At 36.3% G+C, this 26325-nt stretch overlaps 1 protein-coding gene across 12 annotated transcripts in view; it reads right to left on the bottom strand.

Moving 5' to 3' along the window:
* MAP9 (microtubule associated protein 9) overlaps positions 1-26325 on the bottom strand; it is a 67551-nt gene that overhangs the window by 10283 nt on the left and 30943 nt on the right. For 8 of the 12 annotated variants that reach the window (XR_010943122.1, XM_067736589.1, XM_067736582.1 and 5 more), the window contains 11 exons: positions 25755-25899; positions 24268-24890; positions 22285-22432; positions 21463-21547; positions 20068-20385; positions 13786-14015; positions 6687-6780; positions 4745-4980; positions 2892-2962; positions 1708-1873; positions 860-949 (listed from right to left, as the gene is read on the bottom strand). Coding sequence is in view for 11 of the 12 variants with exons in the window: in XM_067736589.1 (XP_067592690.1) it covers positions 860-949; positions 1708-1873; positions 2892-2962; positions 4745-4980; positions 6687-6780; positions 13786-14015; positions 20068-20385; positions 21463-21547; positions 22285-22359 (1365 nt within the window). In the remaining variant the exon portion in view is untranslated. Of the gene's footprint in view, positions 1-859; positions 950-1707; positions 1874-2891; positions 2963-4744; positions 4981-6686; positions 6781-13785; positions 14016-20067; positions 20386-21462; positions 21548-21690; positions 22244-22284; positions 22433-24267; positions 24891-25754; positions 25900-26325 lie in introns of those variants that run through there. The other 4 variants (XM_067736585.1, XM_067736586.1, XM_067736591.1 and 1 more) reach the window with 4 other exon arrangements.

Genomic DNA, 26325 nt, shown 5'->3' with positions numbered 1-26325 from the left:
CACAGTGCTGTGCGCTGGGGAAATATGTTTCTATCCATGGTAGTATTAAAAGCACAATGGGGGCTTCCCTGGTGGCGCAGTGGTTGAGAGTCCGCCTGCCGATGCAGGGGACGCGGGTTCGTGCCCCGGTCCGGGAAGATCCCACATGCCGCGGAGCGGCTGGGCCCGTGAGCCATGGCTGCTGAGCCTGCGCGTCCGGAGCCTGTGTTCTGCAACGGGAGAGGCCACAACAGTGAGAGGCCCGCATACCGCAAAAAAAAAAAAAAAAGCACAATGAAGGGTTGTTTTTTTTTCTTTTGTTTTTTTCAGGGATTTTACTTTAGAAGATGGGAAAGAACTGGAGCATGTTGTAGGAAGGAGTTAGAGGCAGAAGGTGAAGTACAGGAGAGACTGAAATGAGAGCCCAGCTCCAGTCAGTGGGAAGGATAGGGGCAAATACTCAGGTAGAGGCTGGTCTTGAAGATACATACAAAACTCAAGATAGAAAAGGGGAAAACTGAAGGTTAATGTCTGATGACCCTTTATATTCCTGGCTAAGTTGTAATATCAAAGTCAATTTTTAATAATGAAATAGGTACATGGTCACAAGAAAAAATAAGTTCATAATCAGTAGTGCCAAAGCTATTGCTCACATATAAATAATAAAAATCTCTGTGTATCCATGTTTTCATGTAAAACAGTTATATTCATATCAAGCTAAAAATGTATAAAGTACCAGAGAAATAAAATCAGAAATCAATTCTTTTATATACAATTTATTTCACCATTTAAAAAACAGTTGATTTAAAAATATTGAACATTCAGACTATTTTACTGACTTAAAAATCCAGAATATTTTTTACTTCTATATTCAGAATACCTGTTCATTTTGAATCCTTAAGTTTTCACTTTCGATTCTTTTAATTCTGTGCATTTCATGTAAATAAACATTTTTCTTTTCTAACCACTCCTGTGGGAACAAGAAAAAGGCTATATGATATTCAAAGTTTTGCAAATGAATTAGAATTCTTATTTCTGAATATATGATTAAAACTTTAAAAAAGCAAAACATAAAACTTACAGATTTTATATGTACTAGTATCATTCTTTTTCTGATAATATTCTAATATGTAAAGATGAGCAAGAATTAAGAAAATCATGTGTATATGATTTATATATGTGTAATATAATGTGTAATGTAATGACTACATATATTAACATTTTTCTCTGAAATTCACATGGACAATGTTCCAAAGTGTACTATATTCTGTACAACAAATAAGACAAAAAAAAAAAAGACTTCTTTTTTGGAATTGTGAAAAAATTAGGACAGCTTTCTTCTATGTAAGTTTAACTCAAATACAGAAAGTCTCAGGAAAGAAAAAAAATTAAAACTCTTTTTGTTCATAACTATATAAACTTAAAGGAGAAAAAGTATAGAACATAGGTGTACCTCAACTACATTTTGCTTTTGCTGTATTTTTATCAATTGCCATGGCATATTCTCTTTCTTTAAAAACAACTATGATCAGTTAAACAAAGCCTAGAAGGAGATAATTTAGTATATATATATTAAAAAAAACAGCTTTGGATTGTTCAGGTATTATAAAGGAAATAAATTAAACATTAAATCATCATCTCTGACAGGGTCATTTTACTTCCTGATAAACAAACCTTATGTAAGTGATTAATTCTTCTAATTTTTTAAAAAAATATTTTCCTTTTTACCTGATAAACAGCTGCCCTTATGTTATCTGCTCTGTCAGGTTCTGTGCTCTGTTTCTGTGAGGGCTTTTGGTCCAAGACTCTCAAAGTCCCTAAATAGTGAGAAGTGGGAACTGTCAACGGAGTTCTCCTTAGAGAACCAGGTTTCCTTAACTCAGAGGTCACTAATCTGAAAAGATCCAAATGAATCAAGATAAACTATTACAACTGCACTTGGTAGAAGACAGATTCATTAGATTTTGCAAATACTATATTTGAAAACTACATTATAATTTAATAAATTATAATTACTTTGAAAGTGATGTGTCCTTAGTATACAAAGACCCCTATTCAACCTAATTTAAATTTTATTACTTTAAGTTATATAGCTTCAATGCAATGTTTCTTTTAAGATTTTGTAATTAAAACATTTTTAACAAACATGGACTCAAGTTACATGGGAAAAGACAATATTAATAAGTAGGTTTTAATAGTTTCTTATGTTATTTTGCTACATAAACCATCTTAAATATAAAGTTAGACTAGTAACCTCTATTTCAGGGTTGGTGGGAAAATCTGGCCCCCCATCTATTCTGGTATATAAATTTTATTGCACCCTGGCTTTTTCATTTATTTGCATAATGCCAACAGTGTCTTCCCTGCTACAATAGCAGAACTGGGTAGTTACAACAGAGATCATATGGCTTACAAGACCTGACATATGTACTAACTCACAAATTTACAGAAAATGTTTGCTGACCCCTGTTATATTTGACTAATGATAATTTAAAAGATTCAGAAGGTTTTGAATAGCATTTATGAATTCTTATCATTTTAATAAACCAACTTAGTCCATAGAACCTCTAAGTTTAAAGTACAATTTTTCATGTGTTGGACAAAGACATTTAATAGAGAAGGTGAATGCTGGACTTCAGCTCTATTACCACTGTATATCTACTGTCTCAGGAAAAATAGGAGAAAGAAACTATATCCCAGGAGCAATGTAGAACATAGAGGATCCTTAATCAATTCCTTTTTATAAATGAATATATTCAACTAGAGGGATTTACCATGAAGTAACTACTTCATTCTTCTCATACGAAGAAAATTAAGTAACACCAAATGAAATTTACTGTACAGAAGTTAAACTAAAACTAGTTTTCTTGGAATGTAAACCCATAACTGAGGGAAAATGATAACTTTATTACCTGCCAGATGCGTTGGATGCTCTATTATTTGTTGACTTTTTACTCTTCATATTTCTATCTTGAATTATTTTCTATTAAATAGAAAAAGCCAAAGATGGATTACTCACTGTATCTATCACAGTTAGACTTAGAGGCCAATCTTCCAGTAAATCGATGTTTTTTAAGCATCTACTATGTGTCAAGTATAGCTGGCACCAGGAACAAATAAGGATATTACATTTTAGGGAGGTTGACTGGCAATAAACACGTAAACTAATGTCACTCATGAAGGAGATAAACTAGGGTCCAGTGACAGTGACAGAGTGGAGTTGACGAGCCACAATAATGAATTTGGTCAGGGAAGGCCTCCCTGAAGGCTCGACATCAGAGCTCAGACAAATGATGAATAACAAAGGGCCACATGATGTTCTATGGAGAGCTTGATAATTTTGAGAAACCAAAAATGGTGAAAGATGCTGAGGCACAGTGAATGGCAGGGAAAGCTGAGGAGTATAAGGTCCGGGAAGAATCGTATGAGATCTCCAGTGGTGAGGAGTCTGCTTTTTATTCCATGGGGAGAATCCAACAAAGAGACCTTAGAGGGGAATGATTAATCAGACTTCAGATCACTCAGTAGAGAGTAAGAATAAAGCCAAGGATTCATTCAAAAGAAATATGCTATAATCTTACTTGTTATATATAAATCACCTGTTCTAATTTAGAATTACCTCTGTTAAACATTTCTAAGACCTGTCTATAAATTCCAGAATACCCTTCGCCCTTTTAAGGAATAACTTTTCTACTTTACATGGACAGATGGGTGCTAATACTAAAGAGAGAGCAGATATAAACACATCCCTAACTTGGCATTAGAGCTTTTTCCTAAGGAAACTGGTTAAGGACAATATACCTGGAATGTGGCTTAATGAACCTTCTCCATAAAGTTTAATAAAAACTTAATACTCTGTTTATAAAAGTCCTGTTCAACCACAAGTTTTCAGCTGTTATCTTCCCTAGTAATAAGTATACATAGCCACCAATTAACTGCAGGAGAAACTGCATAAAGAAAATTTAGGAGAAATAGGGCTTCCCTGGTGGCACAGTAGTTGAGAGCCCGCCTGCCGATGCAGGGGACACGGGTTCGTGTCCCGGTCCGGGAAGATCCCACATGCTGCGGAGCGGCTAGGCCATGAGCCATGGCCACTGAGCCTGCGCGTCCGGAGCCTGTGCTCCGCAACGGGAGAGGCCACAACAGTGAGAGACCCGCATACCACACACACAAAAAAGAAAATTTAGGAGAAATAAAGACTAAAAATGCTCCCCATAAATTTTAACAGTATAGTACTCTGGTGCAACGTAGTGTAGGGACAAGTAATCCTACATATCACAAATCTGGTTCTCAAGGTAATAGTAATAATATTCCTGATAATGATCCTGTCCATCCATTTAAGTAAGTATGGATGCTATAAACTTTTCTTAAAGATTTTTATTAAAATTTATAAAATATTTTAAAATGATATCCAAAGGAATATCCTTCACTAACTCAAAACCTTAGAAATTATTCCAGACAGCTGCATTTTTATAACATGAAGACCTACAGAAACATACCCACTTCTGGGTATGTATTTCTGAAACATTTAAAAGTATATTATGATCATATACTTCTGTTAACTTTTAATGAAATGTTGGGTTTTATTATTTTCACTGCAAACCTTCCCTGAAGTTAAAATTCTATTGAATAAGAATCACTTGACAGTATAATACCATTATTTCCACGAATAATTCAGATGTACCTAACATGGAAGATAAAATATTTAAAAGTTCTATTTTGAATTTTAAGCTGTAGTATAGAAGGTACAATTTTATATAAATACCTTTGCAGACTCAGTGCGTAAGATACTCTGAAGTTGAAACAGTGGTGGATCATCAACTGTTAAGTTACCATTCATAATCAGTTCAGCTTTCTCCTTTTCTTCTTCAAGGTCATCAGTAGTCACTTGACTTTCCTTGGCTTTCTCAAGTGTAGTAACAAAGTCTATCAAAACTGAGTTCTCTTCATTTTCAACTGATTTCAAGGAATTATGGTTTTCAGTGCATTCTTCATTCTGATCTATTTTGTGACAGAGTAACAGAACTAAATCTCCCTTCTGAATTAATAAGGTGGGTAACAGATTCATTTGCTTTCTGCTAAATGAAAACTGTCTATAATCTCTTTCTTGCAAAATAATAAATGGAGAAAACTATCATATTCAACTTGAATAAACTTTTTTCCCAAGTGAGCTACAAAAGAAAAAATGGCTACTAAATCTACTAAAGCATTTGACACACCTTAGAAAATGGAATAACAACCCTAAACCATAGACATGCCACAAGCCCTTGTTGGTGTATAAACCAAGTAAGTGAAATGGCAGTATCTATTCTATTCAAAAGCCTGTGTTTCTTAGCTGGAGCAAGAGGCACAGATTTCTAAGATACTACAGTTACTAGCAATGCACTTATAGTATTGTACAGGTGTAGAGAGGACCAAGAATCAATGCAGTTCTAGAAGAGGCCACAACACAGAGAATAAAGCCATCCTTTAGAGTTTTACTCCGACTAAGATGCAGTGTTGCCTCTGATACCAAAAGGGCAGGAAAGGAAGGCCTAGTACTCCCTCTCAGTGCTCAAGGGACAGGCTTAAGCTCTGGCATGGAGGATTCAGTTTTGCTTTTACAGAATTGCTTCTATTATTGTGATTCTACCACACTTTAGAATGTTCAACAGAAAATCAGTGCTTTCTGCGTTGATCACCAACTTTCAGTTCTACTAGGATCCACCTACTGGCCAACCTGTATCTTTACTGTCAAAGTCTTAATTACGAGGCTTTCATTCCAGCCATTTCTGGGGAACTCATTTTATATCTAGGTAAGCTAGATATAATATCACTTTATAATTCCAGTTATACATTCATATTTGGAGACTACTCATGATTCAAAGTATCATTAATGGATTCTTTAGAGCTGCTAATCAAAGTACTCAGTGAAAAGAACAAGGACTTTGGAGCAAAAGATTCAAATTATGGCTCCATCACTGACCTCGGGTATGTTTCCCAATATCTTTGCACTTCAGTTTTTCTCATCCGTAATATGACAAAAATTATACTACATACTAAGCACTTAATAAATATAAGTTATACATCCCAGTCTTAAAAACAGCTATGCCTTTAGCTCTCATTAAGTTATATGTCATAAGACTAAGGAAAGAAACAATGTTAACTACTCATACCTCACACTTACTATGTGCTAACGATGGTTCTGTTCTATATGCTTTACATGTATTAAAACTAATTTAATTCTCACAATCACCCTACTCTTACTAAGTCCATTTTAAAGAGCAACATACAGGGCCAGAAAGGTTAGTTACTTTCTCATGTAGTTGTACCTAGATTCAAATCCAGCTTAGTCTCACTCTAAAAGTTCACCTAACCATTACGCTGACTATTGCAGCAACGCCTACATAATAATAGCTCACATTTAGTGAATACTCTACTTGTGCCAGGAATTGAGTTAGTGGCTAAAATGCATAGTATCACTTAATTTTCACAATAGCCTTATGAGATTGGTCTTATTATAACTTGGGGGATTGAGGCATTGACAGATGAAGTTCTGCATCTACAATCACATGGTTAATAAATTGTATTTTGGGGATTAAAACTCAGGCAAACACAAACATATATTGTTCCTATAACTGTGTAAAGTGTTATTTCTTTTACAAATAGCATTCTAAGCAATACAGAGTTCATAAATAAAATAAGATAGAATAATTTGATATAATCACCTGTGATGGAGGATTTTTCCCCAGATACTGGTGAAGAGGAATTTCCAAGACTTTCTTTAAGGGATGATGATGATAGACTTGTTAACCATGCATCCTATTTAAAGAAAATATATTTACTAGTAAGTTTAGTTCTCAAGATTTGTGGGGGGCAATAGGATTATTAAAACTACTTCATAACTCTGAAATCTGCATTATTAGTTTTCTGCTAAACACCAAAAGTAAGTCAAAGGAGGTTATAATATGATTTACTTTCAAGCCTTTATATCTTGATCATCAATAGGTCACCAAGAGCTATTCCAGTTCTTTAACTGAAACCTCTATGTTTTCAAAACTCCTACTGCTCTAAAATCAAATCTCAGAAATATTTAAGGTAAATATTTGACATGTTTTTCTCTAAGTATATATTTTCCTAGAAAGTATAAAGGAAATAGTAGGTAAAAACCCTTAGTTTCAAACAAATATTACTTGTTGACCAAATGAAAGCAATTTATAAAACCAAGTAGACAGTTACTTCCAAATATTTTAGATAAAAAACTACATAGATTTCACACACTTTAGTTTTCCTCAAAATTCCTATATCTGAATTAAAATAATTATTATATATGAAATGAAGTAATTATATTTGTGTATAAATTAAACATCTCTTTATAGAATAATACTCTAGTCTAAAGGTGTTGATATTATAATGTAAGAAGTTTGATTTTGTTGCATAGATAATAAATTTTAATTTTCTTTCCCATAATATTTACAAAGAAAATTATATGTCAAAAGCAATAGAGAGAAACCATCTGGGCAGATGGCAGAAGGGCTCAAACACTGAAGTCTACCCTGAGAAGGGAAGATTTACCCAAGGAGACTTACAAGTTAGTAGCCTTTTTCCTGAGGAAATTCCCCCAACTGTGCAGCTTAGTAGAAGGCTGCAGCATTACTAAACTGGCTTGAGGGGTCAGAAGATAGAGTTTAGGACTAGAAGATCAGGCAATAAATTTGGAGAAGAGCTGCAGAAGGCATGAACCCCAATATCTGCACATAAATCCACCTCAAACACTTGGATCATCTATGCATGGCATGGGAAAGACCTCAAGGGTCCTGTAAAATCACAGTAGCTAGAAAGTGAAAAATCTAAGCAGAGATTTCAGTCAATGTCCATGGCAAGGGAGACAGAGCTGGGAATTTGTCTAGCCATAATATCTTTGTGCTAGAGCACATGTTCAGAGGAACATAACAGAATTCAGAATCTCTACAACATATCATTCATAATGTTCAGTAGTCAATCAAAATGTTAATAAGTAAAAAAAAAATGGTGACACATACTCATGAAAACAAACACAACAAAAGCAGTCTATAGTAACCAAGCCAGAGATGACCCAGATGTTGCAATTAGCAAACAAGAACTTTAAAGTAGGGATTATAAATATGTTCAAGCACTTAGGAGGAGATATATACATAGTGGCTGAATAGATAGGGTACCTTATTATTAGATACAGAAAATACAAAAAATACCAATCGAAATTCTAGAGTTGAACACTACTAAAATTAAAAAAAAAATCACTGATAGACTTAACAGCAGATCAGGAATGGTAGAAAAAGGCAGTGAACTTGAAGACAGAACAATACAACTAATTCAATCTAAAAAAACAAAGGGAAAAAAGATTAAAGAAACATGAAAGAAATTTAGAGATCAGTGAGACATATCAAAAATTTCAATGTGCATGTAATTACAAACAAGAGGAAGGAAAATAAAACAGAAAAAAATTTTAACTTCCCATCTGCATGGAAAATATCAGTTTACAAATCCTGAAATCTTGACAAAACCCAAGCAGGATAAATATAAAGAAAACCACACCTAAGTACCTCATAGTCAAATTGTTGTAATTCAAAGAAAAAAGACTAAACCTTGAAAATAATTCTGAAAGCTGCCAGAAAAAAAACAAAACATTGTATAATGAGGATAGCAAAATAAATTTTTGCTGATTTCATAACAGAAATAATAGAGGCCAGTAACAATGGAAACCTATAAAGAGCTGGGGATAGGAGAAGGAAACTGTCAGCCAAGAAGTATATATTCAACTAAGCCATCCTTCAGAAATGAAGATAAAGTGAATATGTTTTACATAAGAAAAGACTGAGAGAATCGATCACTGGCAAACCAAGAAATGCAAAAATAAGTTTTTAAGATTGAAGAGAAATAACACTAGAAGGTAATCTGGATCTACAGGAAGAAATGAAGATCCCTAGAAATGGTATATATATCTAAGAAAACTATAAATGTTTATTCTTTTCTTCTTTTAGTTCTTTAAAAGTCTAAGACAGGGCTTCCCTGGTGGTGCAGTGGTTGAGAGTCTGCCTGCTGATGCAGGGGACACGGGTTCATGCCCCGGTCCGGGAAGATCCCACATGCCACGGAGCAGTTGGGCCCGTGAAACATGGCCACTTGAGCCTGCACGTCCAGAGCCTGTGCTCCGCAACGGGAGAGGCCACAACAGTGAAAGGCCCGCGTACCATAAAAAAAAAAAAAAAAGGTCTAAGAAAAAAAGTTTAAAAGGCTCTTTAAAGAAACGTTATAACTCTGTGTTGTGGAAATTATAGCATATGTAGGTGTAATATACATGACATCAACAGCATGATGGATGAGGGAGTATATGGAACTATACTGTTACAAGGTTTCTATTTTAAATGTGAAACAATACAGTGTCAACTGTATTGTGATCATTTATAGATGCATTTTGTAATCCATAAGACAACTACTAAAAATATAACACAAATAGGTATAGTCAAAAGGCAACAGAGAAAACTAATGGAAAACTAAAACCTATGTGATTAACTCTGAATAAAAAGGCAAGAAAGAAGTTGTAGAGGAATAACTTCAATTTTAAAAAAATAGATAAAATAAATAGAAAACAAACAGCAACAAATTGGCCCCAAGTGTACTTACATTAAATGTATATGGACTGGATTTCCCTGGTGGCACATTGGTTAAGAATCCACCTGCCAATGCAGGGGACATGGGTTCAAGTCCAGGTCTGGGAAGATCCCACATGCCATGGAGCAACTAAGCCCGTGAGCCACAACTACTGAGCCTGTGCTCTAGAGCCCGTGAGCCACAATTACTGAGCCCGAGAGCCACAACTACTGAAGCCTGTGCACCTAGAGCCCGTGCTCCACAACAAGAGAAGCCACCATGATGAGAAGCCCGCACACCACAACGAAGGGTAGCCCCCCGCTTGCCATAACTAGAGAAAGCCCGTGCAAGTAATGAAGACCCAATGCAGCCAAAAATAAAATAAATAAATTTATTAAAAAAAGTATATGGACTAAACACTCATAAATGGAATAATGGATTCATAAGTAGATCGCAATTAAAAAGCAGATTGTCAGACTTGATAAAAAAGTAATACCAAACTGCTATTACAAGAGTCATTTAAAGAAAAAGAAAAAAATTGTTTGAAAGGAAAATTATGGAGAAAGTTATACCATGCAAATACTGAAATGTTGAAATGTCAGGCAAAACAAACTGCAAGATATGAAGCATTACCAGAGATACAAAAATTTCATAAGGCTAAATAGGGTCAAGAACTAATAATGATGAATGTGTATGTGTCTAATTACAGAGTCATGGAATGCTGACAGAACAAAAAGGAAGTACAGAGAAGTTCACAAACATAATTGGAGATTTTAACACACTCTATTTAGTACATGGTAAATCAACTAGACAAAAATTCAGTAAGAAAGGAGAAGATCTGAATGACACTACCAACCATCTTGACCAAACTGAAATTACAGAACGTTATATCTAACACCTGCAGAACACACATTCTTTGTTAATACAAATGAAACCTTTCACAAGACACACTTAGTCTGGGCCATAAAAAAAAAACCCAACAATTTAAAAAAATGTGAATTCATATAAGATATATTCTTTGATCATAATAAAATTAAATTATAAATTTATGCAAGAATATATCTAGAGAAGATCTAATATGTGGAAATAAAATCATTCACCATAAAATAACCATTTGGCCAAAAAAGAGATCACAAGGAAAATTAGAAAATGTATTTAAAGGAATGATAATGAAAATAAATGGCATCAAAAAAATTGAGTGCTGCTAATCAGTGCATTAGAGGAAAATTTATAGTTTTCAAAGGTTTTGATAGAAAGGATGAAAAGCTTAAAATGGATGGACACATTTTCTAACTTAAAGGTAAGCAAATTAAACCCAAAGAAAATAAAAGAAAGAAATAATAAAGAGTGAAAATCAATGAAATTGGAAACAAACAACAGAGAAAGCTAACAAAGCCAACACTGGTTCTTTTAACAGAGTTAAAGTTTTAACAGAACTGAGCAATGCCTATCAAAATTTAACAAGAAAGACAGAAAACACAAACTACATATTAGAAATGAAAGATGGAATGTCATAATTTTACCGTCATCAAAAGGATAAGGGAATATCACAACCAACTTTATAAATTCAACATCTCAGATAAAGTGGATAAATTTCTAAATAGACATAAATTACCAAACTGATGAGAAAATCTGGATACCAAATATTTACGCCCCCCCCCCCAAAAAAAATCAAACTTCATGTCAAAGACCTCTCCACAAAGAAAATTCTAGGCCCAGATAATTTCGCTGGTGAATTCTCTCAATTAAGGGGAAAATGATACTAAACTTTTGGTTTTATACCAAACAAACTTTTAGAAAATAAAGGAGGAAGAGACACTCCCCAATTCATATGATACTCACACCTGATAACAACATTATAAGGAAAAAATTATAGTCAACTTCCATAAATATTGATGTAGAAGTCTTAACAAAATATTAAAAAATCAAATCCCACACAAAAATAGTCTACTATGATGGACTAGATTTTATCCCAGGAATAATGAGTTAATTTAACATATAAACATAGATATATATCATCATACACACGCACACACAAATGAAAGGTGGGAAGTGAGGTTGTATCGAGAAAGAAAATGTCACCCTTTCGATACCCAGCTGTGACATTTGCAGGAAGGTAAGGCAATAGGGAGAGAAGTGCAGTGTCATGTGAAAGCTTATACAAAGTTAAAGAGGCTTCAGCATTGTTGAATGTGGATGAAAACAGACTCTTCCGGAGCCAAAGATTATAGACATAGGAGAGAGAAGGGTTGGACAAAAAATAAATGGGAAATCCCTGAAAATGTGGGCTTAAAGAAGATTCAGAGCATGGTCAGGAAAACTTTATAATGAGGAATAAGGAAAATTTAGACTATTAAAAACAGCAGTATCTAATATACCCAACAAAGATAATAGCTCTACAATATGGGCTATGTTATAGTCATTAAGGTGAACATAGTCTCAAGATCACCCAGCAACATGGAAACATGTCATGACCTAATGTTAAGAGATTAAACCAAAAAGCATGATACAAAACATTGTGAATGTTAAGATGACAAATATTATAAAAACAAGTACAGAAAAACAGCCCAAAAGTGGAGTAAGAATAATGAATATAGTTGTCATTAGGTGATGGGATTATGGGTAGATATTTTTCAATTAAATTTTCTGTCATAATATAATGTTACTTTAAAAAGTTTAGGAATACTTCTTTCTTTAATCAAGGGATATAGAATACATCACAAAGAGCAATTAAAGTTAGGTATCACTACCAGTTTGAATAGTGTTCCTTCAAAATTCATGTCTACTCCAAATCTCCGAACGTGATCTTATTTGAAAATAAGGTGTTTGCAGATGGAATTAGTTAAGATGAGAATCTACTGGAGTAGGGCAGACCCTAAATCAAATGACTGGTGTCTTGTTTTAGACAAAAGTGAGGGAAGACACAGAGACCCAGGGAAGAAGACCATGTGTTGACGGAGGCAAGGACTGGAGTGATGCAGCTACAAGCCAAGGACCACCAAAGATTTCTGACAACCACCAGAAACTGGAAGAAGCAAAGAAGGATTCTTCCCTAGGGCCTTCAGAGGGAACATAGCCCTGTTCACACCCTGATATTGGATTTCTGACCTCCAGAACTGAGAGAACTTCTGTTGTTTTAAGTCATCTAGTTTGTGGCAATTTGTTACAGCAGCTACAGTGAACTAACACAATATCCACTTGACCAGATGATTTTATTAAACATAAAATAATTGTTTGGTTTTGATAACACCCTCTCTTCACCTGATTTTCAGAACAAATTAGGACATAGCACATTGAAGCCAGGCAGACTTATATCAAATTGCCAGCTTTTCTGGTAAAGCTAACCTACAGGATAAGAGTGGACTCAGAGCCTACTGTGCTCATACTTCTGACCTGAATTGGAGAGATTCTTCTGTTTAGTTGTGATACAAAGGACTTCCTCTGTCTGCCTTTGTACCACCTCCCAGGGAGCAGATCTTTTCTCACATCAGTAACACAGAGGAGTCAGGAGAAGAAGAAAGAAGCTTAGCCAGTACTGTTTAGTTCCTTTTCTCTGATCTGCTCAAGCAGATTGTGGAGAAGGAATGTTCTTCCCATACTTATCCCTTCTGAAATGTGAGGTGGAACTTCTCTAACCATAGTGAAATGTAAAGACAGGCGGCCAAGTGTTCTTCCCTAATAACAATACACAGTAAACTCCTGATGAAGTCCTGAAGGATCACATCTACATCCCTTCTGGTATATCCCAAAAAATATAGGACTGTGCCGTGAACATTCATTACACATTTGTTGAGTGATTAAAACCAAATGAATAAAATGACATTGGCCATAAATTATACAATTCAAAGATATGTAAATAAAAACTCTTGCAATTAAAGTGTTGCATAGATTCAAAAAGGCAAGTTTTTTTCACATTTTACTTTCTCTGAAATTGGATGCATCATATGTTACAGTTTAGCAGTTTTCTTCTTTCTTAGCAGTACATAAAATAATGCTGTATTTTTGCTATATCTTACAATTGAGTTTTAGATCCAATAAAATATAATATATTTTTAAAAACTTAAAATTATTTCCTTATCAATTGCTGAAGAAATCATGTAACACACACACACATGCACGCTCACACACAAATATTCTTTCTCTCATAATCAGATGCAAAAACCTGAATTAGAAACACAGTTTAGCAGTAGCGCTAACCTCAGGGTCAAGGTTTTCAGAGAATGCATTTTTCTCAGCTTCTGGTTGTCTGCCATTCAGCCTCAGGAGGAATGAAGGTGCAGAATATGCCTCTAATTCTTCATGGAGGGCAGTGTCTTTGTCTTCTCCTAGCCTGTCTTTCTCTTCCCTGTGGCTGTGCTTTTTCAACATGCTCCTTGGCCGAGGTGAAGGCTTAAAGTGGTTGTCTGCTTCAAGGCTGCTGTTATTTTCTGCAGAAAAATACAATGTTTTAATGCATTAAATAAAATTTAATACACTAAAAAATACATTTTTAAAATGCCAATGGCTTCTCCTACACCGCAGGTGCCACCACACTTCCCTCCTGTGCCCAAGCACCTTGGCTTTCTATCCTGGAGAGTCTAGAAGAAGCCCACACCCTTCTCTACACAGAACTCCAGAAAGTACAAGTAGGCGATAGTTCATAATCAAATAATTTTTTTTTAATGGCTGCCATCCTGGAAGTAACTAGTATACTTCATTTTTGTGAGTAAACTCATCAACTCTCATAGTATTAAAAAAATTTTTTTTTTTAACAAACAAAACCAAACTGCTTCAGTTTCAGCCTTTATAAAATGAGGCAGTTCATCCATCAAAACCTTTATTGAGTATCTGCTGCCAGGCCCCATACACATCACTCACATTAATGGACCTCAGAATCAAGACACTGGCAATGGCCCTGTCCAAGGATTTTAGAGGTTGGGAAAGGAGCCGATTCTGAACAAATAAAATTATAAGACAAAGGTAAGTGCTGTTACAAGTATAAAGATGATGTCAGTACAGGGAGTAGAAGAGCCAAATGTCCCTGGAAGGAGGAACAGACAACTGGATAACTTGTGAGCTGCTGTTCTCTGAGTCCATAAAACCTCTCCAGCAGTTATTAAAATTTCTCAGTTACTATTTCATCACTTCTAAGTTTAAAACACAATCTAATGCTGGTATACTTCCAGCCCTCAAAACATGATAAGAAACATTTTCCATGAACTTTTCCCTAAATTTTACCTGTTATACATATCCATCTCTCCATTGTTCTACCAATGTATTCTTCTGATGAAACTTCAAAACTGAACTAATTAATACCTTTATCCTTTTTATCTATAAGTCGAGTTATAAATCCTGCTAGAAGATTCTACAACCATAGGTAATTGGAACCACTATAAATGTTTCATTACCAATTTTAGGTATGTCCTAAACTCTGGTCAAATGTCCAATCCAAAATCCAAGAGTCATCTTAGATTCCTCCCTCAAAATCCAAAGAATCACAATACCCTATCCATTCTACTTGCTAAATTTCTCTCTCATTTATCCCACTTTCTACATCCCCACTCTCAGTTCCTCATCCACTCTTGCCTAGATCACTGCCTCAGTGATATTTATAAAACACAAATCAGATCACATCACTCCTCTCCACAAAATTTTTCAATGGCTCCCCATCAGCCAGTCTTACAGAATAAAAAGCTCATTGCCTCTGAACAATATAAAATGTTTCATGGTTTTGTCTCTGGCTACCTGTGCTGCCTCATCACTGACACACCCACTTAGTAATCTGTCCTGAAATGCTGGGCTCACTGTCCTTCTGCAGCTGTGCCACATGCCTCCTGCCACCAGAGCTTGCCACCCAAGCTCTCCCTCTGCCTAGGATGTCCACTTCCTGTTTCTCCTCCTGAAAAATGCTTGCCCGTCTTTGGAACCTCAGTTTAAGCAGAATATTGTATAATGCCTGGTTTTGAGTCATTTTTTTTATTGTGGTAATAACACTTAATAGGAGATCCACCCTCTTAACAAATTTTCAAGTGCATATTACAGTATTATTAACTAAAGGCACAATGCCAAAAGGCAGAGCTCTAAAACTTATTCATCTTGCATAACTGAAACTTTACATCTGTTGACTAGCAACTCCCATTTCTCTCTCCCTCCAGCCCCTCATAACCACCATTCTACCCAGTCTCTGTATGGGGTTGCCTATTTCAGATATTTCATATTTGAATCTTGTTCTGACACTTATTAGCATTGTAAACTTACATGAATCAGATAACCGTCACACACCCCAGTTTTCCTATAGGTAGAATTAGCTAAGATTTGCTAAAGTTCTCATGGGACTTGAGTAAGATAATACATACAAAGCACACAACACAGTGCCTGACACATGGGAAGTGCTCAATGAATATCAATGATTGTATAGACATTTCCTGTTCTGGTTTGTCCACCACTCCTGTTTTCTTTTTGGGTAGCCTCTCCTCCTTTCTATCCATGTGATTCTGTGGGTTAATAAATACCTCCTCCATACCTCAGTGAGAATGATGGGCATGTGATGTAGCCCTCTCCTTCCTGTGCAGCTTATCACAGAAACTTCATTTCCCCTGACCACAGCAGGCCGTCAGGAGGTCAGGATTTTTCTACTTGGAGTTGGTGGATATGCCTTTAAGGCCATGGAGCTGGAAGGATGTGATTTAGAGACCACTAGTGGCATTCTCTGCTGCCAAGTGAAGGGCTGTCTGAGACAAAGAAACCAAATGACAGAAAAATGGACCAAGGGATGGAATTAATGGGGCAGTGACAGTGCAGGAGGAGAGAATGAGAGGGTCAGGGAGGGAGGACAAAAGTAAAAAGAGAGAATCCTGATGATATAGAAATACTGATTCTCTATACTTAATCACACCTAAAGCAAGGACTTCTGACATCCATGCTCAACACAGGGATAAACTCTTTCCACTGATGTTTGAATTGGGTCATTTGCATCTGAGAGTCCTGACTACAGGTATTATTATTTGTCAGTTATAGCTATTGACACCAGCTCCTCTAGGAAGCCTTCCCTGATGCCCTCAGGTAAATTTAGATGCCCACTTTCCTGTGTTCTTACTATACCTTTTATACACCTTCCCACCAAATTGTAAAGTCTTTGCTATGGTCTGAATGTTTGTGTCTCCACCCAATTCTTATGTTGAAATCTTAACCCCAAAAGTGACGTATTAGGAGGTGAGGCCTTTGGAAGGTGATTAAGTCATGAGGGTAAAATCTTCATGAATGGGATTAATGCCCTTAAAATAATGCTCTACAAAGTTCCTTTGCCCTTTGCACCACATAAAGATACAATGAGAAGCCTGCAACCCGGAAGAGGGCCCTATCCAACCATGTGAGCCCTGTGATTTCAGACTTCCAGCCTCCAGAACTGTAAGAAATAGGTTTCTGTTGGTGATAATCTACCCAGTCTGTGGTATTCAGTTACAGCAGCCCGAACGGCCTAAGACAGTATTGGAGGATTGGTACTAAGTCTTTGTAATGCCACAGTGATAGCTACTATCACAGTGCTTGTAACAGTGAAACATATCGTACCCACAATAAATATGTGGGATAAATAAGATGATCTGCTTATGAACAAATGTTGAATAATAAAATGAATAGTAAAAGCATTTATAGAGTACTTAATTTATGCCAAGATTGCTCTAAGCACTTCAAATACATGAATTTAATTTAATTGCCTCAAACCCCTAGTGGTGGTTCAAATTTGTCTCCATTTTACAGGTAAATAAAATGAGGAACAAAGAGCTCATGTGCCCATAGTCATAAACTCTAGTTTGTGGGATTAAAGCAGGAGCACCCAGACTCCAATGCTAATGTAGTCAAGGTTCTCCTGCTTTAAAGTTAAAATAAAAACAGCATAACCTGTAAAAATTACTTTCTACAATCACTACCAATGTGACCACTACCTGATAAAAGTGAAAGAGTTTGATTATTGTACTAGTTACAGCAGACAAGCAAGAACAAAGGAAATTTTCAGGTTCTAATATTTTTATAAAGCATTAAGTGATACTCAGCAATATCTCACATTAAAAATATTAACTTCTAAACTCTATAAGAAAAAAAAGTCTAAAAATTTAGAGAAGGATAAAGCTAAGCTCATTAACCACTTTCCTTCTTTAATGAATGAATTATTCATTTAAACATTCAAATACTTAATGAATTCTACATGCCAGGCACTAACCAGCAGCCTCAAGTTTTTTCTTCAACTTGAATAACCTAGGAATAATGATTTTAATATATTTTATACCAAAATTCCACTTCCAGAAGCATCATCAAGTTTTCAGAAAGAAAAAAAAATACATCTCTACATTATCAAAATGTTTTATTTTACAATCAAATGTAAATGATTACTTGTTTTGGTAATTTTTTTATCCTACATATACTGAATTGCAAATGGTTAATGATTGTTTAAAAATACAGTATTGCACATTTAGAATCCTGAGCTATCTTGTGGTCAAAATACAGTATTTCTCTAGTTATTTTATAATTTGTCACAGGTTTTAAAAAAGATATTAAATGGGTGGATTATTGCTGATTATCTACCATAAAGTTCTAATTATATACTTCTATCTATATCAGACTAATTTTTAGCTTCTATAATATGCTCACATTTTCTTATTAACCTAATGAAAAGCTTTTTAGAATCAGGACAAATAGGATAAACGTAATCCATAAAAATAGGTTTTTAAACTCAACTAAGACTAGGAAACGCTGCATATTCTTTCCTGAAGATTCACCGTGCATATGTCTTTATTAACAGTTCCAAGAAGTTCATAAAGAAATTGGTTTAAAATTCCTATAACTCTGTGTTTTCCCCTCAATACCAATGAACAAACTGTGGAACATACTTTGGGAAATGGTGATGTAATGGATTATTCACTCTTTGATTACATTTCCCTTCTCTCCATTTTTGATTTTACTCAGTACACTGGGAAGGTACATTTTAGCAAGTTAATTGTGTTTCATTAGGCCTTGTGCTTACACTTTTGTAGAAGTTTATAGTTTGAAATATACTTCAGTAGATTCTTAAAACAATTCTGTAGGAAAGGAGAGCAGGTTTCCTCCCCCTCCTCATGAAGACAGTGAGGCTTACCCTACGGCTGAGGTCACACATAACTAACTTGCAGTAGCTTTTCCCCTAGTATCCCTGCTTGCTTGTATCTTCTCCTCATTTGAAAGTGGAAGGAATTGTGGGGGTGGAAAAAGGAGTGTCTGAAATATAGCTTTGCCTAAGGTTACCAGTGCTATTATGTAAAGTATGAAATACTTACCAGTACCATATTTAATGATGATATGAAGGAAAGAGGTTTTTGTGAAGGTTAGCATCAACTACTATTTTTTCTATAGAACATAAAAAGACTGGAAGACTCCAAATCCTTAAACTTCTATGCCCTTGTTTCTGCATGACAGCCCAGGGGATGTCACAGCAGTTGGTGCCTGCTTCACTCCATCTCTGCTGCACTATGCACAGAGCTCAGTAGAACTGTGAAGAAACTACTGTAATCACACCAGGAATATCCCCACAGAAAATTGAGTTTTAGTGGATTTTCCTGAGGAACAGAGAAACCAAATGGAGATTCTCTTTTCTTAAGGAAAATCTGGAGGCTTAAACAATGACAGCAACAACACCTACCCCCACCACCCCCTTCAAATATACAAATGCCAAACAAATATTCTGGCAAATGGCTGTATGGAAATGATTATTGTTTTAAGGACTAGCCCCAATGCTGCTATAACCCTGATGTCTGGAGTGTGAAATGGATTAGAAAGGATTCCATTGTAGTTCCACTGCTAAAAACAAAATTGGAGCTCACAGGCCTAAGCAAGGTTGGACCCAGGAGCTTTGGAGCCACAGCTGTGGATAACTGAAGGTACTCTGGCCAGCTATCAGGCACTAGCAGAGATATAAAACTGAACGTACAACTGGACATCAGAATTATGGTTTTTCTCTACGGTTCTATTATTTTTATTTATATCTGTAAAATTGAAAGGTTAAGTCTGATTTTTTTTTTCTTAAATATCTACTAGCCACCATATGCAGTGGTTAAGAATCCGCCTGCCAATGTGGGGGACACGGGTTCGATCCCTGGTCTGGGAAGATCCCACATGCCACGGAGCAACTAAGCCCATGCACCACAACTACTGAGCCTGTGCTCTAAAGCCCGTGAGCCACAGCTACTGAACCCATGCAGCACAACTACTGAAGCCCGCGCGCCTAGAACCCATGCTCCACAACAAGAGAAGCCACTGCAATGAGAAGCCTGTGCACTGCAACGAAGAGTAGCCCCTGCTCTCCACAACTAGAGAAAGCCTGTGAGCGGCAACGAAGACCCAACGCAGCCAAATATAAATAATAAATAAATAAATAATTAAAAAAATCTATTAGCTACCATATAAAAGTATTTTGTGATTATCTTAAAATAAATTTTCAAGAAATGCAATTACAGTATCCTAACAAATTACCTGAAGATGCGCTTTTGATTGGAAGAATTCTAGGTTTCGTTTCCATTTTAATTTTCTCTTTTTCAACTTCTTGTTGTTTATTTTGAGATTCAGATAAGGGATTTACAATCATGCCTTTACCACCATCAGGTGCCATCTCATCATTTTTGATAGAGACTACTGGCTCATCTTTCCTCACATCATTGATTGATTTCTTGGTTTTCAAAAAAGACAGTTTCGGAGAATTCTTTTCTTCATCATCTGATATATGAAAATCATTAATCTTTTTCTTAACTGAATTTTCATCTACTGAGGTGTCAGAAAAATCACCTAAGGAAACTGAAAAACAGAAGAGAAAAAATATTTTCAATAGTGTATTTTAAAGTTTTAAAGATTACATCAATCAAAAAGATTACCTTAAAGACTGGAAATGAATTTACAACTGTGAATAGATTTGCAGCCCTAAAAAACAGCGAACTTTGGCAGGTTTTAAATAAAATAAAATAAAAATTTCAGTTTCATTAATTTATTCAAAACATACTTATCGAGTATGAATAGTTTGTCAAGCCAAGCACTGTGCTTGCTCTGAGAAAACTCCTTCAAAATTTCTTCAAAGTAATAATCAGCCAGGGACATTTAAATTAGATTTTGGACTGTAAAGCTTTTCTTTTGTTTTTCAAAAACTTCATAAAACCAACAATATTTGTAAATGGAAGAATTTGCTAATAATGTTTTTTCATAAAAATTCTGGAAATGCAATTCCATCCATACCACAGTATTAGATTTTACTATGAGAAGAATAATAAAGAATGCTTAACCGAACTATAAAGCAATGATTTAACTATTGTTCTGATTACTTTTACAGAGAACATTGAGAGTTATTCACTGAAAGTATAAAACACTGAATTTCAAGTTTAGAATTTTGTATATTTATCCTGAAATGTAAAATATTAATATTTTACATAATCAAAAGAAACCAAATTAACCATACAGTACTGATATATTGGGTTTTTTAAACTGATTCCCTTTCATAGCCAAAAAACCCTTGATTTATAAAAAGCATTATAAAAGTGATCCTAACGTGCACAAAGTTTAGTTCTATGGGCCCTAGTTATTTCCTCATAGGGTTGACCTTAAAGATGAACTTGTTATCTCCAATATGGTTTACCACAAACAAGCAAACCTGCTGTCAGTTAAATTTTATTTTCATACACACATTCAGAAAAAAACCAAGGACAATCATACAACTTCTTTAAAATTAAGAGTGGCTTTTTATTCATTAAAAAGTTGGAGATCTAAAACCTGTGAATTCATAGGTATTATTTTAACATAGTGATTTTTTTTCAGGGTTGGGCTAAACCTAACTAAAGAAGCAAAAATAAGAGAAGTGGTTTACTTTCCCATGTTCTCACATACCAATCTCATCACTGTCAAAGTCATCTGAGTATTCAGAACTTCTTTGTCTAGCTGAGCGAGCTGTAATTGCTTTTATTAGTTCATCCTGAAATGAGAACTGAAATCAATTTCTACCCAAATGTGGAGGTCTCATATATTGAATTAATTCTTTAAACAAATAATGCTTGATTAATAACTGCCTTAAAACTTAGGTTTCATTCATTTAACAGATATTCACTGAAAGCCTACCTTATGCCATGCACCCAACCCTTAAGACTCAATGCAGAACATCACAGACAATTCCTTTCCTCATGGAGCTTTGGGTTAAATTAAAGAAGACAGACAGCACCAAGCAAATGAATTGAAGGACTCAACTTAGGGTTCATTATAAATTGGCATTATGGAAGAAACTGGTATTCTTTATGATCTTTTGTTTCAGTGTATTGCTGTTAACAGATGTAATCAATACTGCAAATTTAGAGGCTGAGTTCAAAACTGTAGTGACTGGACAGAGAAAGCCTAAATGTTATAATGTTACACCGGGGGGGGGAAACATTTTTTATATGAAAATGGCAATTAGAAGCTGCTATTCAACTTTTAAAAGCTAATTTAACTTTTAATATACTAAGAACCTAGTATTGAGTTTAGTTTGGTAGTCTTAAAGCCACACAGAAGAGTTGGTAATACTGGAGCCCAAATACAATCATCTGAAAAATTTCAAAAGAAACATATATTTACTCCAGCTTTACATAGGACTGTTGTATTGAATAGAAGCACTTTCAAGTCCAATATTCCCAATACAGTGTTTACCTTTTAAAATTATTCAAAATAAAAATACTTTACCTGGAAAGTAGTTCTTTTGGTGACTTTTGGACTCTTTGTATATGCCAAAGTTGTGCTAAAAACTTCATCAGACATAGTGTTTATTTTAATTCTCTAATTTTATAAAATGGCTAACAAATGATAGGGATAATTCAACCTCTCATGGTGGCTGAAATATATAAAAAACAAATCAGACTTTTTTGCATGCTTGAGAATTTCCATTACTACACTTAGTACTCCCTCCCTGCCCCCAAAGCCAAACAAAAACCAGAAAAGCATCATATGAACATTGAGCTATATCTTCACTTTTAAGTAGCAGAGTAGTGAACAGAGTTTTTGTAAAGAAAAAGCAAATTCTACTATCAAACTTGTTTTCAGAAAAATAAAATTCAAACTGAAGTTATCCAAAAATATTTCTACAATTATTTTATTATCCTAAATAAGTTTTACAATTATTGCACTCATTTAAATAATGAGTGCAATAGGTTGTTGCCAATTAAAATAGAAACTTTTTCACCTCTCTTCCATTCGAAAAGTATAATATAGCCTACAAAACAGCCATACTAATTTAAAAGGCTACCAAGAAGACGACTGTCAGCATAAAGTACAGCAACGTTCCCCAACCTTTTTGGCACCAGGGACCAGTTTCGTGGAAGACAATTTTTCCACAGATGGTGGGTGGAGGGAATTGTTCGGGCAGTAATGCAAGCGATGGGGAGCGATGGGGGGCGGCAGATGAAGCTTCGCTCACTCGCCCGCCGTTCACCCACTGCTGTGCGGTCCGGTTCCTGTTTCCTAACAGGGGTCTGCGGCCTGGGGTTGGGGACCCCTGAAGTACAGAAGTCCCCTACATACCAATGAGTTCCATTCCGAGATTGTGTTTGTAAGTCCAATTTGTTCGTAAGTCCAACAAATTTAGCCTAGGTACCCAACAGTAGTACAGTACAACAACTAGCATATAAGCGCCGGCATCAGGTGAACAGGCAAGAAGAGTTACTGACTGGAGGAGAGAGAGGAGGTGGGAGATGGCAGAGTTGAAGGATTGTCAGCAATAGGAGACGGAGGGCAAGCTGCAATTTCACTCACGCCTAACGTTGATGGCACATGTTCTGCTTCCTGGCTGCATTCAATTCTATCTACCCTCTTGCTTCCGGGCATCCTGGGCTTGAAATAAAGATACTGAACTACTGTGCCCTATACAGTACTGTACAGTAAAGTACACAAAAGTACAACCACTTGTAGAGGACGCACACACGTGACAGTGTACACCATACACGTGAACTAACGTACGTGATTGGACGTGAGAACGCAGGTTCGAATCTTTTAAAGTTCGCAACTTGAAGGTTCATAGGTAGGGGAATTAGTGTACATAACTAAGAACATCACCATTTTTTTAAAACAGTTTACATACAGTGCTGGGAAAGAAAAAGATTGTAAATAGTGATATTTTTCCAGCCACTCTTCCCTCTCACAAGTGTTGAAATACTATTAGATAAAACAAAAAGAAGGGCTTCCCTGGTGGCGCAGTGGTTGAGAGTCCGCCTGCCGATGCAGGAGACACGGGTTCGTGCCGCGGCCCGGGAAGATCCCACATGCCGCGGAGCAGCTGGGCCCGTGAGCCATGGCCATTGAGCCTGCGCGTCCGGAGCCTGTGCTCCGCAACGGGAGAGGCCACAACAGTGAGAGGCCACAACAGTGAGAGGCCCGCGTACCGAGGGGGAAAAAAAAAAAAAAGGAAGCTTCTGCGATGGACTGCATTAAAATCTCTGTTAAATGGTCCTGTGGACGTTTCCAGTGTTCCAGGCGGAGGCTGCTCACCCTCTCCGCCGCGCTCAGCAGCGCGGGGCGGGGGACTGCTCCGGCCCGGCCAGGTGGCGCCCTGTCCCTGCCCGCTCTGCCCCGTGTCGCCGACCAAGCACCCGCCGCTAGCAAGGTCGGTGCACAGCCGAGCGCCGCCTCCGCTCCGATTCTCCACAACCCCCAAGTCCCGCGGTCTGTACTCACTCTGCATTTCTGCGGATGTCTCCCCGCGACCGGAGGAACCAGCTGTTGGCCCCTCTCCTGGGCCTGCGCCTGGCTGCTCTCTGAGACCAACTCTGCAGCGAGCGAGGAGGCGGTACTAAGAACGCAGGTGGGAAGCGGTTGCTAGGAAACAGCGTCTCCGGGAGGAAGTGACATACCGCGCCGCAGGTCTCTCGGGTACCTAACACCGCCCTACAGCCCGCCGTGTCACTGGTGCGACCGCCCAGACGAAGGAAATGACATCAGCCCTGTGGGTCTGGGGAGAAGGGTGCTTTATAGGCCGCCTGTGCTTCAGTCATTACCTAGGAGACAGGACCTGTCCAGCTCCCACCTGCGAGCTGAGAGCTGGCGCTTGTCAGTGGCGTTAGGATCTTCAGCCGCACAAAGCACATCCATCGTTCGTTTTGCCACAGTTGTTACAGACATGAAGTTCTGTGAATCGTAGTAGTGTACTAACGGACTAGTGCACTGACAGATGGGACAGAATAGCAAGACAGAGACGTTTGCAGGCTCAGGAGTCAAACTGCGCGTTTGAATCCTGGTGCACCTCCCTCTGTCCGTGTGACATCGTGCAAGTTAACGTCTGTACACCCCAGTTTCCTCTTCTGTAAAATAAATAAATAAAGATAATAATATTAATAGCCACCTTAATAGCGTTGCTGTCAGTACTCAATGAAATCATGCAGATGGAATACTTGGAAGAGTGCCTGGGATTGCATTCTGTCAATGTTAGATACTCTCTTTGTGCAACTCAGCCACAAAGGGCCTGGATAGAAGTCATCCCTTGTCGACACAGCTGAAAACCCATTCTGAGTGTTTCTTTAATGTAAAGTTCCCCGCTTTGTATATGTACTCAGTGGATAATCTGGCTAAAATCAAACCAGTCCACAAAATTATCTAATAGGCAGAGGACTGTGTGCTGATAAGGTAACCAAAATCAACACCACTTAATTAGGATAGGTAATCCTTAAACAAATACTTTTCTTTAAAGACTTTAAAATAACAAGGATTTCTACTTTTTTTTAATTTAAAAGAAGCTCAATCCTAAATTGTCTGAATGCAGTTATTATTCACTGACAAGTAATTAAACTTGTTGCCGGTATTTTTCCCGACTCTGAAATTTATTTTCACTTGTTCAACAATTATTTATAAACAAATCACACTGAGATATAAGTTTAATAAATCAATGTGTTGAAAAACCAAATGTGCATAACAAGAAATACGAAATTTAGTGTAAAAAAACAGCCTATGCTTTTAACAATATGTGCAGTGCAATTTTTTAAATACTACGTTCAGTTTATGCGCAACTTGTCCTTGTTTGAAAAACTCAGTTTGATCAACATTTGCTTAACTCTGATGTTTTCAAACATTTTTGGATGTCTGCATCAAAGATTTTTCATTCACCACATACTGTTAACTTTCTGACCCATATAAGTTATTAATCAACAAATATGATTCCATCATAGTACCTGTGTCCACAAGGAAAGGACAATGTCCACATTTTCCTTATATGTGAAGTACTAATTTGCTTATGTTGAAATAGTTATATTCATTCAAAATGCTCTGTTCATTTTTTTCATCCATTTGGCTAATATAGTTTTCACTTAGATACAGCTTAAGAAAATAAAATTCAAAAAGATATTAATAAAAAGAGCCTTTAAGGAAAGAGTCTATCTTTTTTTACAGAACCCACTAGATTTTATTTTTAACTTAATTCAAAATAATTAATACAGGATATAAAAGCTATGCCATACGTAGCTATAGTAAATAAGACAGTTAACCTGAACTAGTTAATTTCTCACAAGCCCTAAGGCACAATGTCTTTCCACTATTACGTTAAGCAGCAGAATATTATGCATTTTATTAATATTTTCAGGTAGCTTCAGTATAATAATATGTTAATAACATTATATAAACCTGAATTAATAGCATGATGTTTTCTGATGTAGAGTTTGCAATAAATAACTGTTGAATGAATGAAATCAAGAATAAACAAATAGCATTTAAAGCTGAAAAATAATTTTTGGAACATTCCTATAA

Source organism: Pseudorca crassidens, chromosome 4 (genome assembly GCF_039906515.1).
Source record: "Pseudorca crassidens isolate mPseCra1 chromosome 4, mPseCra1.hap1, whole genome shotgun sequence".
Lineage (NCBI taxonomy): Eukaryota > Metazoa > Chordata > Mammalia > Artiodactyla > Delphinidae > Pseudorca > Pseudorca crassidens.
Note: the sequence above shows the minus strand (reverse complement) of the source record. Positions and strands in the feature narration are given on the sequence as shown.